The 15,192-nt window shown below is 48.5% G+C and overlaps 1 protein-coding gene across 1 annotated transcript; it reads right to left on the bottom strand.

Annotated features, from left to right (window-relative positions):
* Positions 1–235: 235 nt before the first annotated feature.
* Positions 236–1,215, bottom strand: Tmem74b (transmembrane protein 74B). Its single transcript, XM_059259658.1, has one exon. It carries the CDS (start codon positions 1,180–1,182, stop codon positions 484–486), a length of 699 nt encoding a protein of 232 aa, XP_059115641.1. The 5' UTR covers positions 1,183–1,215; the 3' UTR covers positions 236–483.
* Positions 1,216–15,192: the final 13,977 nt, after the last annotated feature.

Below are 15,192 nucleotides of genomic sequence, written 5' to 3'. Positions count from 1 at the left end.
GGAGAGGGGAGGGTTATGGTTCAGTCAGTAGGGTGCTGCAGGGGGCTCACCTCAGAACCGACTTCTCCCATCATCATGAAGCCACACTCTACCCCAGATGGTCTCCCAACCCTCTTACTTGGCTAATGAAGATAGTAGAGGTCTCAGAATTCCCCAAGGCATGAAGAATGGAGGCAACCTTTCACATGACTCCCAACCCTGAGAAACGCCAAGCAACCTCATCTTCTAAGAGCAGTGGTTTCCAAAAATGTATTTTTAGCAGCAGAAGCCATCCTCCAAACAAAGCCTTATGCAAAAACTTCAAGCCGCAAAACACATCAGGAGTGCTTGCCTTAGTAGGGCCTAAGCCAGAACCCTGGCTGCCCCCACCCCAGCATCAAAACTCCCTCCACAGGACCCTCTGTGGATCTCACTTTGAAGCCCCAGGTTTTGGGGAACCTCCAAGCTCTGCAGCTAAAGCAGCAAGATAGGGTGGACTCTTACTTAAGAGCCCTGTGTGGTATAGCTGGTCTCTGAGACTTGGACAACCTCATTCTCCACTAGGACCTGGCCCCCATCCCCAGCGAGCTGCCGCATACGCAGGTTGATGGAGCCGTAGGTCTTCCTTGTTCCCCTGCCAGGGACGAAGGTCTGCCTGCGGTACAGCTCGCCCTTGCACAGAGAGACCATAAGCAGCACGGACAGGAGCATGCCACCCACTGTGAGCAGCCCCAGGCCCGCGATGATGCACTTGTCCAGATGGGAGCCCAAGCGGGCATAGTACATCTCTAGGCGTTCCATCTCTCTTGCTGTCACTGTGTCAGGGTTGACTCGGGCCTCTCGAGGGATGGCATATGCTGTTACCACCAGGAGGATTCCGCTCACCAAGAAAACCAGAGCAGAAACAAAGCCATAGTCGACTGGGCGGCTCACAGGTTCCAGGCCCGGCCCCTCCTCTGAATGCAGAGAAAGATCATCCCGCTGGGACCGGGTCAGTGAGGGGACACCTCCAGGAGGACTGGGAGAGCTACCCAGTCTGGCATCCCCAGGGTTCTGGAAACGAGTCTCATGCTCCTCAGAGAAGAAGCAGGCATTCTCCACACCCATCCTGGTTGGCGCCACTGGGCCCAGTGGGGCTGGTCTCCTTGGAACCTGGGGACCATTGCTCAGTGTCTTCAGTTCCAGACCAGGGGGAGATGCCATTGGGAAGAACGACCCCAGCTCATCCCTTGGCCCCTTGGCCCCTTGGCAGCTAGAAGAGAAAACAGAATGTCAGTCGAATTCTCCTGCTGGAGCTCAACATCACACTTGCCACTGGCACAGCTGTAGGGAGCTATGGACTATAGAGCAATATGGCCCATGCTAGGGCACCACTCCACAGTGACTGGTGCAACTCTCCTCTCTGGGTCTCAGTTTTCTCCCTGAAAAGAATTCCCCAGTGACAACATTAATACCTACTCCCTACCGCACAGTGCTAATAGAGAGGCTGAGGAAACCCACGGGTAAGGTGCGCAGCAGAGTACCCAGTAAGTATTAGTGATGGGATGTTAACCTGATGGAGGGATTTAGAGTGGACATGAGGTCCATATCCCAGCCTCTTTGCTTGTGCTTAAGCATGTGACTGAGCTCCTTTGCAGGAACAGTGTTCTCATCTATAAAGTGGGAAGCCTCCCTCATTAGGTTGTGGCCAGTTCAGCTAATAGACAGTGTTGTATGAGCGAGCATGTGTGAGGTGCGGTGATGACGTGGGGTGTGGCAGACATAGTCCAAGTGTTACAGGAACTAGTAGCTGAAAGCTTGGGATGGCGGGGGGGGGGGGGGGGGGTGACGGCATCTAAACACTGCCAAAAAGAAAGAGTGGGAAATTCCCTAGCAGGCACAGAATGGGGTATTCTAGAAAGAAAAAGGGGACCCCAGAGATCAGCTGGGCTAGTTCACAGGCGACTGTGAAAGCCAGGCCAAGCAGGAGTGGGCACTCAAGTCGTTGCAGCAGGAAAGGCTGGGATTTGTGTGGATTTTAGAAGGCAGAAGGTCGGATGCCTGGAGGACATGGTCCAGGGGAGGAAGCCCAGGGCATGCGGCCTGGCTGAAAGAAAGGTTGAGAACGGAAAAGCCAATAACTGAGCTCAAAGCCAAAAGCCTCAGTGTAAGCAGGGATTGGGGGTGGGGCAAAGAGGTGTCACTACCAAATCCCTGGACACATACCACACTGACTCACTGCACACACGCCCTTGTGCCTAGGCCACCAACCTATAGCCACGGGCCAGACTGAGTCCCCTGGAGTTCTGCTTATTTCCTTTCCAATTCTATTCATTGAGGTTTGGTGTGTTAGTTGCCAAGATATAAAAAAGAAAAGAAAAAAAAAAGTTTTCACTTTTAAGCTTTGAGTTCCTATTGGGAGCAGGGGAAGTGGTCAGAGGATGTGTACTGTTGACCATGGGCATGGCCATCTCAAGGACCACAATGCCTCAGTCCCACAGGAGTGGCAAAGCCTTCCCCACATGAGGCTCAGAAGGGTGGCAAAGCCTTCCTCAGGTCCAAATGCAAATGTAGACAGTGTGTGCAGAAAATGTCCATTTTAGATTCCCCCTCCCCCACATTTATGACCTGATGACTTCCCCCTACAGAGACTGCTCTTACCAAGTTAGCTAAACCTGCCTCCTTGTTCAGTAGGCTATCATAACCCTGCCCTCTTGTTTATCTGTAATATCCCCGCCTCTTTATTTAGCCATATACGACAACCCTGCCTCTCTGTTCTACTGCATATAATAAGCATGCTGACCTAGGATTGCTGTAGCTTCTCCACTGGAGAGTCCAGACCACCTGATCCAAGCTTTTCTCCATGTCCATGGGTCTGTCTTTTCTTCATTCTCCTTGCTGCCCCAGTCAGGCCAATTCCGAGGGCCATGCAGATGCAGCAGCTTCCCACTTCCAACTTCTCTTGCAAATCCGACCACCATGTGCCACCACCCCCTCACAACATCCACCTGGCATTGGTAACTGGGCCATTCCCTTATGTGCGGTCTCAACTCTTCTCCACAGGCACACCTCCCCGAAACGTCACTTCTGATCCCACAGCAGACGTACAATGTCCCATACATACTCTGATGTCCTGCGGGTACATACATCCACAGCTCTGGCATATAAATGCCCAGGCAGCGGAGACCCTAGGCATGGAGTGGGCTCTCGCGCTCTGATGTGTTTACACACCTGAAAGCTGGTTCTCTGTATTCTCAAGTCATTCTCCAGTGCTCTGTGCGTGCCCGGTGTTTCTGTGCAAACATGAGCAAATCAATGAAGTGATGGTAAGCAAGAGGAATAAGTGAATGAAATGCCAAGGGGTTGATCGTGAGAAGTCTTTCGGACCTTCCCCTGTGGACTTGTTCTCTTAGCAAACATATGGCTTTTCGTCTCAGTTCAAAGGCTCTGTCCTCCCTAGTGTATCCATTTAATACATGCTTGCTGAGCTCCCATTGTCTGTTAGACTCTCACCTCAGCGTCTCACTCAGGAATAGCTAGCTCAGCTCTATCACCATCTTAGAAAACATGATCAAGACCCCATGGTATGCATGCAGACTAGAGACTAACAGTGGAATATGGGCACCCCAAGAATATTCCCTACACGCTTGCAAACCCACACACTCCACCTTCCTTCCCTGGCTCTTTGAGCCCTTACTTGAGACATCAAGCAGGGGCATCCTGAGGGCAGAGATCCCTCTCATTCTCCCTGGGTCCCCAGTCTCCTGCTCCGGCTGCTCTCAGTTCCCAGAGGATAGATCGTAAAGCGGGGGGGGGGGGGGGGGGGGGGGGGGGTGCTAGTTGCCTTTTTGCTCTTGGCACTAAAAGCTACTCAAAGCCTGAAAGTAGGTGCCACTTGTGGCCCCCACCCATCAAGCCCTCAGTGGGCCTGAAGAACTCGGGAGTGGCCCATAACCCCTTTCCTAGATTGGTGCATTAATGCCTCCATATCCCAGAAGATATCTGGGGCACCCAAATTCTTAGAGCAAGACTCTCTTTTACCCAAAACTTTTTCCTTAGGATGCCTGGGTGAAGGAGCAGACACAAGGAGGTCCTCTCTCTAATAGATTTAGAATGTATTTCTCTCATAAGATGCTTAGTAAGTTATTCAAGGGCATGCCCATCAATTAATTACTCAGACATAAGCAGAGCCACACAGATGTTGGTGCTCACGGATCACACCCCAAACCCGAAACGGCATCAGCTATTGTAACTGCAGTCCTATAGTTCCTGAAAGGCAAGCGCCCTCCCCCACCCTCGTTCCACACTCACAGCTCCCGGGACTGTTCCCACAGCAATACCCACAGACCTGGGAAATAAGTGTGACTCACAGATCCACGGGTCACTCTGGTGGCACCCACAAGAGGGTAAAATTGGGGGAGATAGTGCGGGATGAGAAAGGGAGAGAGACAGGGAGAAAGGAGATAGCGACTACCTCTAGCACTGCTGAGATCTAAGCCGGAACCACCCAGACCTGCCCGAGTCCAGCACCCCCACCCATGGCGCACGCTGACACCCACCCGGGAGCCCGACACACTGCGAGGCTGGGTGAAGCTTCGCAAACCCAATCGATAGACACACGCACTCGTAGTACACAAAGCCTCGGGCGCGCAGATGCACACACGCAGGTCCACGCTGTTATACCCAAAGTTCCGCGCGGAAAGCCCCAGAGCCCCGGCCTCCCGCCTCCCCCGCGCCTGCCGGCCCGCAGTTCACACCCCCTGCTCCTGCCCTTGACCGACAACGCCACGGGCCAGAGCAGGCCGGACCCGGCCGGTCAGCGCTCGCAGCGGGGCGGCCCGGGGAGGCTGGGCTCAGCAGGGCCAGCGTGCGCTAGGGTGCCCGGGTCGCGTGTCCTTCTGCCGGCCGCGAGGTCAGGAGAGCTGTCCTTTGCTGCCACTCCCCGCCTCGGGCCCTGCGCCGGCGGCTCGCGGTTGGCGTACGGAGCCGTGCCGGGCCTCCCCAGTCCCCGCACGCGGGAGCACCGGGCTCCTGGCGGCCGAGGGTGTGCGCGGATCCCGGCCCGGCCGCCGCCTCGCCCTCCCTGGCTCCCGCCCCCTTTCCTGCCCGCCCGCAGCGGCTGCCCGGGCGCACGTACCTGCTCGCGCCGTGCCGGGCTGCACCGCGTCGGCCGCTGGGGGGCTCCGAGGAGGAAGGGACAGGGCAGGGCGGGAGCGGGGATCCTGGAGCGCCGCCGATCGAGCTCCGCCCGCGGCGGGCGAGGGCGCCCGGAGAGTTAGCGTGGGGAGGGAGAGGGAGGCGGCTGCGGGTGCCCGGCCCCCGCCGTCCCTAGGGACACCTCTGTCTCGCCCGCGCGCGCTGGCCCGGGAAACCCGAGGCTAGGAGCCTGCGGCGCTGGGCGCAGGGGCGGGGCGGGGCGATGGAGGGGCGGGGGAGAAGACCCCTCCCCCGCCTCTGGGGAGACCCCGCTGCACCAGGGATGCCTTTCCCACCCCAGGTAGGACCCAGGATCCTGTTCAAGGTCTGCAGGTCCAGAGTCTCATCACTACTTGAGACTCGATGGTTCACAGGCGCCACGTGAAGGCTGAAACGAAGCCTCTGCCCACCTCTGTTTCTGATGGGTGTCCTCCTGGGGTATTGTTCATGGCAACGCACACCCTTGCCCTCCAAGGCCACCTGCAAGGCTCCTTCTGCAGGCAGCTTGTCTGACTCCCTCACTCATACACCCTCACCCTGAGGGGTTCCTCCATCTAGACACTCCCGTGACCTGGATCGCCACCCTGTGCACAGGTTTCTGTTTTAAGGGGAACTTTTTCCTCTTGGAAGCCCAGGCCAAGCCCAGAGAGAGGACTGGTAAGGAAGGTAAGATACAGTTTCTGGACTTGATGACTCAGGACTTACAAGAACCATGAGGTCCTAACAATTAGAATGGCCACAATTCTGTCCCTGTTTTATACAGTCCTGACTCACAGCACATCCCCAGGGGTCACTCTGTTCCCTCACTTCCCTCAAGTCTTTGCTCACATGTCACCTTCTCAGAGACACCTCCCCAGGCCATTCCTCTAAAAAGAGTAGATGTGGCACACTCCTTTAATTCCAGTACCCAAGAGGCAGAGGCAGGTGGATCTCTGAGTTCAAGCCCAGCCTGGTCTGCAGAGTGTGTTCCAGGACAGCCAGGGCTACACAGAGAAACCCTGTCTCTAAAAACAAACCAACCAACAGACAGACAGACACACACAAAAAAAGAGTATAGTAGAGGCTTTGTCTCTTTCCCTGGTGTATCTCCAGAGACTTCAAAAGGAGCCAACACTTCGGAGGTTCTTGATAAATACTCTTTGAATAAAGAATTGAGAAGTGCATGACTACTTCTGGAGCTCCTGTTGCATACTAGCAACTAGGCAGAACCCATTTCTATCTCCAAGAAATTCCTGAGATATTCCAGGAGAAAGGGATACCCACAGGTAGCGCAGCAGCTGAAGTAAGGACTGCGGAACAGGTACGGTGTGCTGTTTGTCTCAGGCAGAGCGCTGGCCCAGTCTTGGGGATGGGATGGCTTTCCAGCAGAAGTAAGGACTGAGCCAAGATGGGCAGGTTGTATAGATGGAAACTGGATAAAGAGCAAGGAAGAGGGATTCAGCAGAGGACTGGCATGGGAAGATGCCTGGGGGTGGGTGAAAGGGAGGGCAGTGGGCATGGGGATGAAGAAGCGTGGTCACAGTGGGAGACCCAGGTAGGAACATGGTAGGGGATGGGGCTGTGCTGGACAGGAGCCAAGTCTCTGCAAAGCCTTGAAGGCCAAGAAGTTTGCTCTTTGTTCTCAGAACAGTGGGGAGTCATGTGGAAGAGCCTGGGCAGAAAGTTAACCACCACCACCACCCCCTTTCCCCTTTTACATGTGAATCTGACTTTTGGTTACCTGTCAAGCTCAGACTTTTTTCATATTTTTTTGTTTGTTTTTGGAAGAAGAGAAATATATGACAAGTTTCTGAGCAACAGTACTTAGGTAAATATGACTCCTGTGGAGGAAGCTAGACTGGGTGAGAATTGGAGATGTCAATATGAACTCATGTTCAGCTTAATTTAGGTTGTGAGTGGTTACATATATAAATATTACAGAGTGGTCCTAGGCACTTCTGGAGCTGTGGGTTGCCATGCAGACACGGCAAAGTCCAAGAGCCACATCACACACAACCAATTCCGAAAATGGCACAGACATGGCATCAAGTAACCTTGGTCACAAAGGTATGAATCTCTTAAGGGGGTTGACCCCAAGTCCCTGAGGAATACGTGCTTTGCCAAGAAGCACAAGAAAGGCCTGAAGAAGATGCAGGCAAAGGATGCAAAGGGAGTGAATGTACGTACAAAGGCTATCAAGGCCCTCATGAAGCCCAAGGCAGTTAAGCCCAAGATACCAAAGGACCCCAGCCGCAAGCTCAGTTGCCTTGTTTTCAACACTCACCCCAAGCTTGGGAAGCAGATTCCAGGCTACACAGCCAAGGGTTGCAGGCTATATCAGCTACAGCCCAAGCTCAAATCAAGGCTGAGGCCGTAGCTCCAGCTGAGACCCAGGCTTCAGCTCCAGTTCAGCCTTTCAAAGGTGCAAAGGCCTATAGAAAAGGTTTCTCTCTGCCAATGTGAAGACAGATGGACTGGTGTGTGACACACCTACACACTATTTGCAGGTAGTCAGTGTCCAATGCTGTTTTTACAAATAAACTTGGTGAAATCTGTTTTGGTTCACACACATATGTATTTCTTTGCTAGAGGCAATTGTACTCCATAGCAAAGAGCACACCCAGTGTAGTGTGTGTGTGTGTGTGTGTGTGTGTGTGTGTGTGCCTACAGGAATCGTTCCTTCTTCCACATGTGGTTCCCTGGAATCAAATTCAGGTTATCATGTTTGGTGACAAGCACCTTTACTGGCTGAGCCTGAAATCTTGGTTTCTAGTACCATTCTTCAATAAAAGAAAATAAGGGTCCTTGGAGCAATGAAGCAGAAAATAAAGGTATATCACACATAGGGTTGGAGAGATGGCTCAGCAGTTAAAAGTACTGGTTGCTCTTCCAGAGGACACTGTTTCAATTCCCAGTACCCACATGGTAATATTCCATTATCTATCCTATCTTGGTGAGTCAAAAGTTTTGTACCTAATTTACTTTCTATCTAACCTTGTAGTATCAACCCAAAACTGTGTTTTTAGACCTCAAAACATTTTCTTAGATAAACAATTTAAGCTTTTGTGTCTTTCAACCTTATACACTTTACATCTCTTTTGGGAGTTTCTTTTCTGAATTTGGTAACAAGAAAAACTGTACCTATAACTATCTAATCTTCAACTCCAACAGAAACCCAAGAATATTACCTGAGTAAACAGAAAGTACAGAGCAAACAACTTCCAAAACTATAGAAATGACAGAAACAGCTGGCTGCCTGGGCAACACTGGGGCATCCATCTTCCACCTAGAATATCTGACAGACTTTTCTATAAAGTAGGAATTTTGAAGGACTGACCCACTTTGTCTTGGCAAAGTTTGGCAGTCATTTTCTTCTGTGTCTTGCTTGTCTAATTTGGACAGCATATTGTCAGCAGTCGAGGCAAGGGCAGTTTCTTGCCCAGTGGCTAACTTTTGACACAAAGGAAATAAACTCCATATGGAGGTTCTTCAGTGCTCATCATATTCTCTGAAGTAGATTGGTGCTGTCAGATGTAAGCCCCTCCCCTGAGGAATTCTAACTGCCAGGTTCCATCCACAGAATACTCTAACTGCCCAACTGCTGGACCCTGCCCCCACCCTACAGAGTGAAAAGCCCAATCTCTGGACATGAAATCCCACCAATCTCCACCCTGAAAAGTTCTACCCCCTTCCCAAGAAGCCCTATATAAGCTCTGTGCCCTGTCCAGTTTGCTGCTGCTTCCCAATCGAACAGAGGCAGCCACCTCCTGGTTTTTTCCCTCCCAATAAATCTCTTGTGTGAAGTTTGTTGTGCAGTGTGACTTTACAGTATTCCTTGGCTCCAGGTCCAGCTACCAGGACAACTTTCAGTCTGAGCTGCAATGCTTACATTTGGTGTCTTGACTCAGATAGGCTCTCCTAGTGCTTATGTTTTCCCTCATGGTCTAAGCTGCACTGGGACTCTGTCCCTCATCTCCAGTCCACCCACAACAGACTTAGCTTCTGGCTCACTGATCACTCAGCACCCCATCTACCAGCACCAATTAGGTAAGTTTCCCTTTTGATTGGTGTAAACGTTTCCCTGAGTCTGAGGAAGTGACTGTTGTGTGTCCGACACCCCTCTAGTACTCTTGGAGGTGGAGGTACCCCCAGCCATGATCTTTAAGGCTACGCCTGTCCCTCTTCACCTGACCCCATCCCCCTACCTTTGGAGCTGCAACCCTGCAGTTTCCTTAGGCCAAACCAGACTATTGTGCCCCTTCTTGCCCTCTTCTGCCACCCTCCCCCGAAGCTCCCTGTAATCTCACAGCTCCTTTAGGCCCTTGTGGCTTTTGTGACCCCCCCATTCCCCACCCTTTCCTGTGGACGAGACCCTCCTAGAGCTCAGTTTTCATCCTCACCTCTAGGAAAGCCCTGGTACCAGGTGCCAAGTCTCTCTGCCAGCTTAGATGACCCACTGAATGGCTTGGTCTTCCTTCAGTTCTTTTTGAGTCCTGGGGAGGCCCATGGCTACAGGCTGCAGTGACGTTTTCCTTTTCTCTCATCCATGGGAATGTGTCTTTCATACCCTCTCATTCTTCCTTGGGATGCATGCCTCTTAGAAAACCTCCAGCCTCTCCATCTGACACCAACCTGAAGGGCCCTAAATGTATTCTCTTTTACAATCAAATTTGGATTCAAATTTGGATTATCCCTATTGGCACCTTAGATCCTAATAGTATTTGGGGGCTTTACAAATACTGTGAGCGATCTGGGAAATGGAAAGAGATTTCCCCATTCCCTATTTCTCTGCTCCAAGCCCTGTTTGTTTTTGTCTAGCCTCCCCCTCCCAATACACACTGTGTAAATGTCCTGACTTTTAAGTTACCATAGATGGTTCTGTAAGTTTGTTGCAAAACGGGAGCTAGGAGACCTAGTCAGAGAGGAAGAAAACAAAGGAGTAAGCCAGCTACAACATGCACACACCCTGCACACTCTTCACTGGCTGGTGTTTCTCTCAGCTCCCTCCTGCAGCATCCTTTGTGTACAGCCAAGACTCAAAAATTTGCTATCTCAGCCGGGCGGTGGTGGCGGCGCACACCTTTAATCCCAGCACTCGGGAGGCAGAGCCAGGCAGGCAGATCTCTGTGAGTTCGAGGCCAGCCTGGGCTACCAAGTGAGTTCCAGGAAAAGGCGCAAAGCTACACAGAGAAACCCTGTCTCGAAAAACCAAAAAAAATAAATAAATAAATAAATAAATAAATAAATAAATAAATAAATAAATAAATAAATAAATTTGCTATCTCTAAGCCTTCTTTGTTCTCAGCTTACTGGATTCAGTTTTACAGGGATTCAGGTGTCTTTTAGGTATGAGTGACATTAGACTGTTGTTTTATGCCGTCCCACTTGAATTAAAACCTGGCTCTAGAGTTAGGGTATGTCTCTCCCTTCTCTAGACCCAAGCATGCTTGCTTAAAGGTTTCTTTCAGAATCTCTGTCCCATACCCGTTGTGTGACAGAGAAAGGCGAGCAAAACAAAATCAAAGGACAGACTATTCCCAATAGAGACTATGGCTACTCATCTCATACTCTTTTGGTTTTGGTTTAATCTAAAAATTTTACTAAGGTATAAATCTTATCTCAAGATTTGTAGAACTAAGAGGAGAGAGATGGCTCAGCGGTTAAGAGCACTGACTGATGTTCCAGAGGAACCAGGTTCAATTCCCAGAAGTCTGATCATGCCAGGATAAAAAAAGAAGGAGAAGGAGAAGGAAGGAGAAGGAGAAGGAAAGAAGGAGAGGAAGAAGAAGAAGAAGAAGAAGAAGAAGAAGAAGAAGAAGAAGAAGAAAAGGATTTGTAAAACAATTGTGTAGACTTCCTGTATCTCAAGATTTTTAAGCATATTGGGTATGATTAAAACCCTGTAAAATCTGTAAAAAGAGGATTAATTTCAAACTCATAACACCAAGGTTGATAGTTAAAAATCTATACGTAGGTAATCTCAAAGGAAACGTGGCTTGCTGCCACCTTAGCTGCTGTCCCCCCACTGCGATGGAGGTAGCCGCGTGGTTGGCAGCCATCTTTGCTAGAGTTGGAAAGGATGGATTTGCTATGTGACCTCACTCCCATCTTGATAAAAGTGACCACATGACATAAGCCATCCAAGGAAAAACGACTCTTCCTAGCTGTGGGGCCAAAACCAGATGATTCTTCCACTATTTTCGATCACACTAAGAAGCCTCAACCCACAGTCCCTTCTCTTCCTCTCTAGCCACTCTGGTTTCCCTTTCTCCCTTCTCAGTGACTGGCTGCCCACCCAGTCAGGACTGAGGCAGTCCCTGACCAGGACCTGAATGAAATTACAGTACCCCAGGGAGCATCCTTGCTAGGAGTCAGTTTGTAACTTGCCCCCTAGCTGGCCACCCTGAAAGAGGTAAAAAATTATGAAAAAATCCAAGAGGTCATCCAGGACAAACAACCCATCTCAATCCCTAGACTGCCTCACAAAGACCCTCTTACAATATACCAATCTAGATCCCAAGACCCCAGATGGAAAGCAACTCCTTACAACCTACTTCTTCTCCCAGAGTTCCCCTAATACTAGTGCCAAACTTAAAATGTCTAAAGAAAGGACCCCTGACTCCACAGGCAGAAGTCTTAGCAGAGGCCTTTCAGGTGTACCATGGAGGAAATGAAAAAGCCCAAAAACAAAAAATATATGATGCTAGTGAAGGCCTTTCGACTGGCCATAGAAACTGCCCAGGCTCCTGGCCTCCCAAAGGAGCCAGAGACCTGCAGTACTTAGTTACATCATGAAGATGAAGATCAAGATTGCCCCAAGAACCTCAATGCCCTGATTCAGCAGGAAGTAGTCTAATGATAACATAGACCCTTTTCCCATGACCTGTTTACCAATAATAAACAAAAAAGTGGGGAATGTAAGCCCCTCCAGTGATACAAGTGGCCAGGCTCCTCCCCCAGGACCTCTAACTGCCAGGTTCCATCCACAGAATACTCTAACTGCCCAACTGCTGTCTCTGCCCCCACCTTATAGAGTAAAAAGCCCAATCTCTGGACATGGAATCCCACCAATCTCTACCCTGGAAAGCTCCACCCTAAAAAGTTCCACCCCCTTCCCAAGAAGCTCTATATAAGCTCTGTGCCCTGTCCAGTTTGCTGCTGCTTCTCAATCAAGCAGAGGCAGCCACTTATGGTGATATTTTATTTGTACTGAAATGTGATTTTATTTGTATGTTAATAAATAAAGTTGCCCGGGGGTCAGAGCTAATAGCAAGCCATAGCAAAAGCTGGGTGGTGGTGGTGCACGCCTTTAATCCCAACACTTGGTAGGCAGAGCTAGGTAGATCTCTGTGTGGTCAAGGATACAGCCAGCATTGGAGACACACGCCTTTAATTTAATACCAACCATAGAAGATCTGGAGGTCTGTACAGACAGGCAGTGACAAGGCAGTCATGTGGTTGGTTTTACAGCCAATGAGAAGGCAGAACAGAAAGTCTATATAAAGACAAACAGACAGGAAGTAGGTCTCTTTCGGAGAGGTCTCCTGGCTGAAGAGGCTAGCTGCAGCAGGTGGGTAAGGCTCTTAGCTCTGATCTCTTGGCTTTCTTCTTTGCATTGGTTCTGTGTTTCTTATTTAATAAGATGGTTGGTTACATCTACAGCCACTTCCTGGTTTTTTTCCCTCCCAATAAATCTCTTGTGTGAACTTTATTGTGTGGTGTGAATTTATGGTATTCCTTGGCTCCCAGCTGCCAGGATACCTTTCAATCCAAGCTGTAATGCTTATACCAGGAGCAGACATGTCTCATTGTCAAGAAAAACCTAATGTTATTAAACATCTTAAATGCCATATTCTGTAGACCTCTAAAGTGTTCAAAGACTACTTGTCTATCTAAAATATATCTGTTTAACCTTGAAAACATACCTAACATGACTACAAGTTTGATTGTTATAGGAGTCTAACTACTAACCTTCATTTTTTTATTATCCTAAATAGTTTGTGATAATAACTTTCAAGGACTAGAAATTTACATTACATTGTTAAATGAGCTGCGTATGTATGATACCTTAAACAAGAGTAGAAACGTATGTACAGTATGTTCTAACAAAAATAACCTTAAATTTGTATCAATATACAAAACCCATACCAATGTAAAATACTTAAGATTAATAGTTGGTTTTTCTAGTTTAAAAGTAAATTCAGGCCGAGCGGTGGTGGTGCACGTCTTTAATCCCAGCACTCGGGAGGCAGAGCCAGGCGGATCTCTGGGAGTTTGAGGTCAGCCTTGTTTACAGAGTGAGTTCCAGGACAGGCACCAAAACTACACAGAGAAACCCTGTCTCAAACAAACAAACAAATAAACAAAGTAAATTCAATAATCTACCCCTTTATCCTACCATTCTTATACCCCCCCTTTTTCTTTTCAGAATGAGATCCTTGAATCTAATCTCCTTCGTTCAAATTCTTTCCTAACCAATTCCCGTAAATGATGACAAACATCCATAACCCACTAAATGACCAACAACTACCTACCCTACCTGTTGGGAATGTGGGTGTTGTGTTCGCTAGACTGCTTCTTGTTGCCTGGGAGAGGGAGAGTGACAGCATCTCTGGAGACCCTAAGAAAAATTGAGATAATGGTCAAGTCATAGGAGAGCTAGCTGTATCATTTATTGTCAGTCTCTGTGTGATGGGAAAGTGCAGGGCTTATCTGAAGTCCTGGCTGGAGTAGTGTGTGAGGCTGGACCATCTCAGCTAGCCACCTTGAAATTGTCCTGAGCAGTTTATAGTCCAAAGCTGATCTTGGGGTGGTGTTTGTCCACTTAATGGCATTACCACAATCCAGATGGAACTCTTGTTGTGGGGTCCCATCATTCTTTGGGAGACTTCAAAGGTTGCTGTTAGGAATGGTCACAGCTCACTGCAGAAAACTTAGACATTTTAAATGTCATATGCAGCAGATCTAGGAGAGGTTAAAGAACCACAATTTGTTAAGTACATCCAGGGTACACAACTTAATTCCTAGTTACCTGCTTCAGACTCAAGCCTGAAGTCATGTACAGGAAGCTAGATGAAGCTTTTTTCTAGAATTAGTTAGTATTCTATAGGACCACTAATATTATGACAGAAAGTTTAAAAATAAATGTATATATATATATATATAAATTATATTTTTAAATAAATATATATTTAAACTTTCTGTCATAATATTAGTAGTCCTATAGAATACTAACTAATTATAAAATTAGTTATAAATTTCAAGATGATATTTATACCTTAAGAAAAGTTTTAAAGGGTCAAAATAAAACCAAAGGATTGTGAAATTGGTGGCAATAGAAGAGTCCCTTAATTTTAGATTTTCTTCTGTCCCATACCAGGTGGCTCTTCTGACATGAGACAGAGATTTTGGATTTTCTTTTAACAAGCATGCTTGGGTTTAGGGAAGGAGAAAGTGACACTCGAACTCCAAAGCCAGCTGTAATTTTTAATTGAACTGGGACTACAAAAAGACCATTTGCCTTACATGTCTGTAGAGAACAGCAGAAACATACATTTAGGAAGGTTTATGGAATTTTATCCTGTTGGAAATGTGTTACACCATTAAGCCAATTTATTCTTTTTCTTGGGACACCAACAATTCAAATATATGGACATATAGGAACCATTCGCATTCAAATAACCACAGCGTTCATGGTGGAGAATATGTGACTGTGCCCATGTGGATGTCAGAGGTCAACTTAGATGTTTTAACAAGCAATCCACCATGGCTTTTGAGATAAAGCCTCTCTGGGACCTGGGACTTGCCAATTCGGCTAGACTGGTGGTTAGTGAGCTCAAGGGATCCCCCTGTCTCCACCACTCTAGTGATGGAGTTACACGTGTATGCACCATCCTGGACTTTTATGAGTCCTTGAACTTGAACTCTGATCCTCACACTTATGCAGCAAATACTTTACTATCTCTGTAGCCCCTTATCTGCTACGCTTGCATCTTGGCTTTTCCTGTCTACTTTGTGACAGTCACGGAAATCCTCTTCCTACTATGGATGTCACAAAGC

The sequence above is a fragment of the Peromyscus eremicus genome, chromosome 4 (genome assembly GCF_949786415.1).
Source record: "Peromyscus eremicus chromosome 4, PerEre_H2_v1, whole genome shotgun sequence".
NCBI lineage: Eukaryota > Metazoa > Chordata > Mammalia > Rodentia > Cricetidae > Peromyscus > Peromyscus eremicus.
The sequence above is the reverse complement of the archived record's forward strand: the minus strand, read 5'-3'. Positions and strand labels throughout refer to the sequence as shown.

Excerpts from the sequence above, each read along its gene's own strand:
- Tmem74b (XM_059259658.1), bottom strand. The coding sequence starts at position 1,182 with ATGGCATCTCCCCCTGGTCTGGAACTGAAGACACTGAGCAATGGTCCC.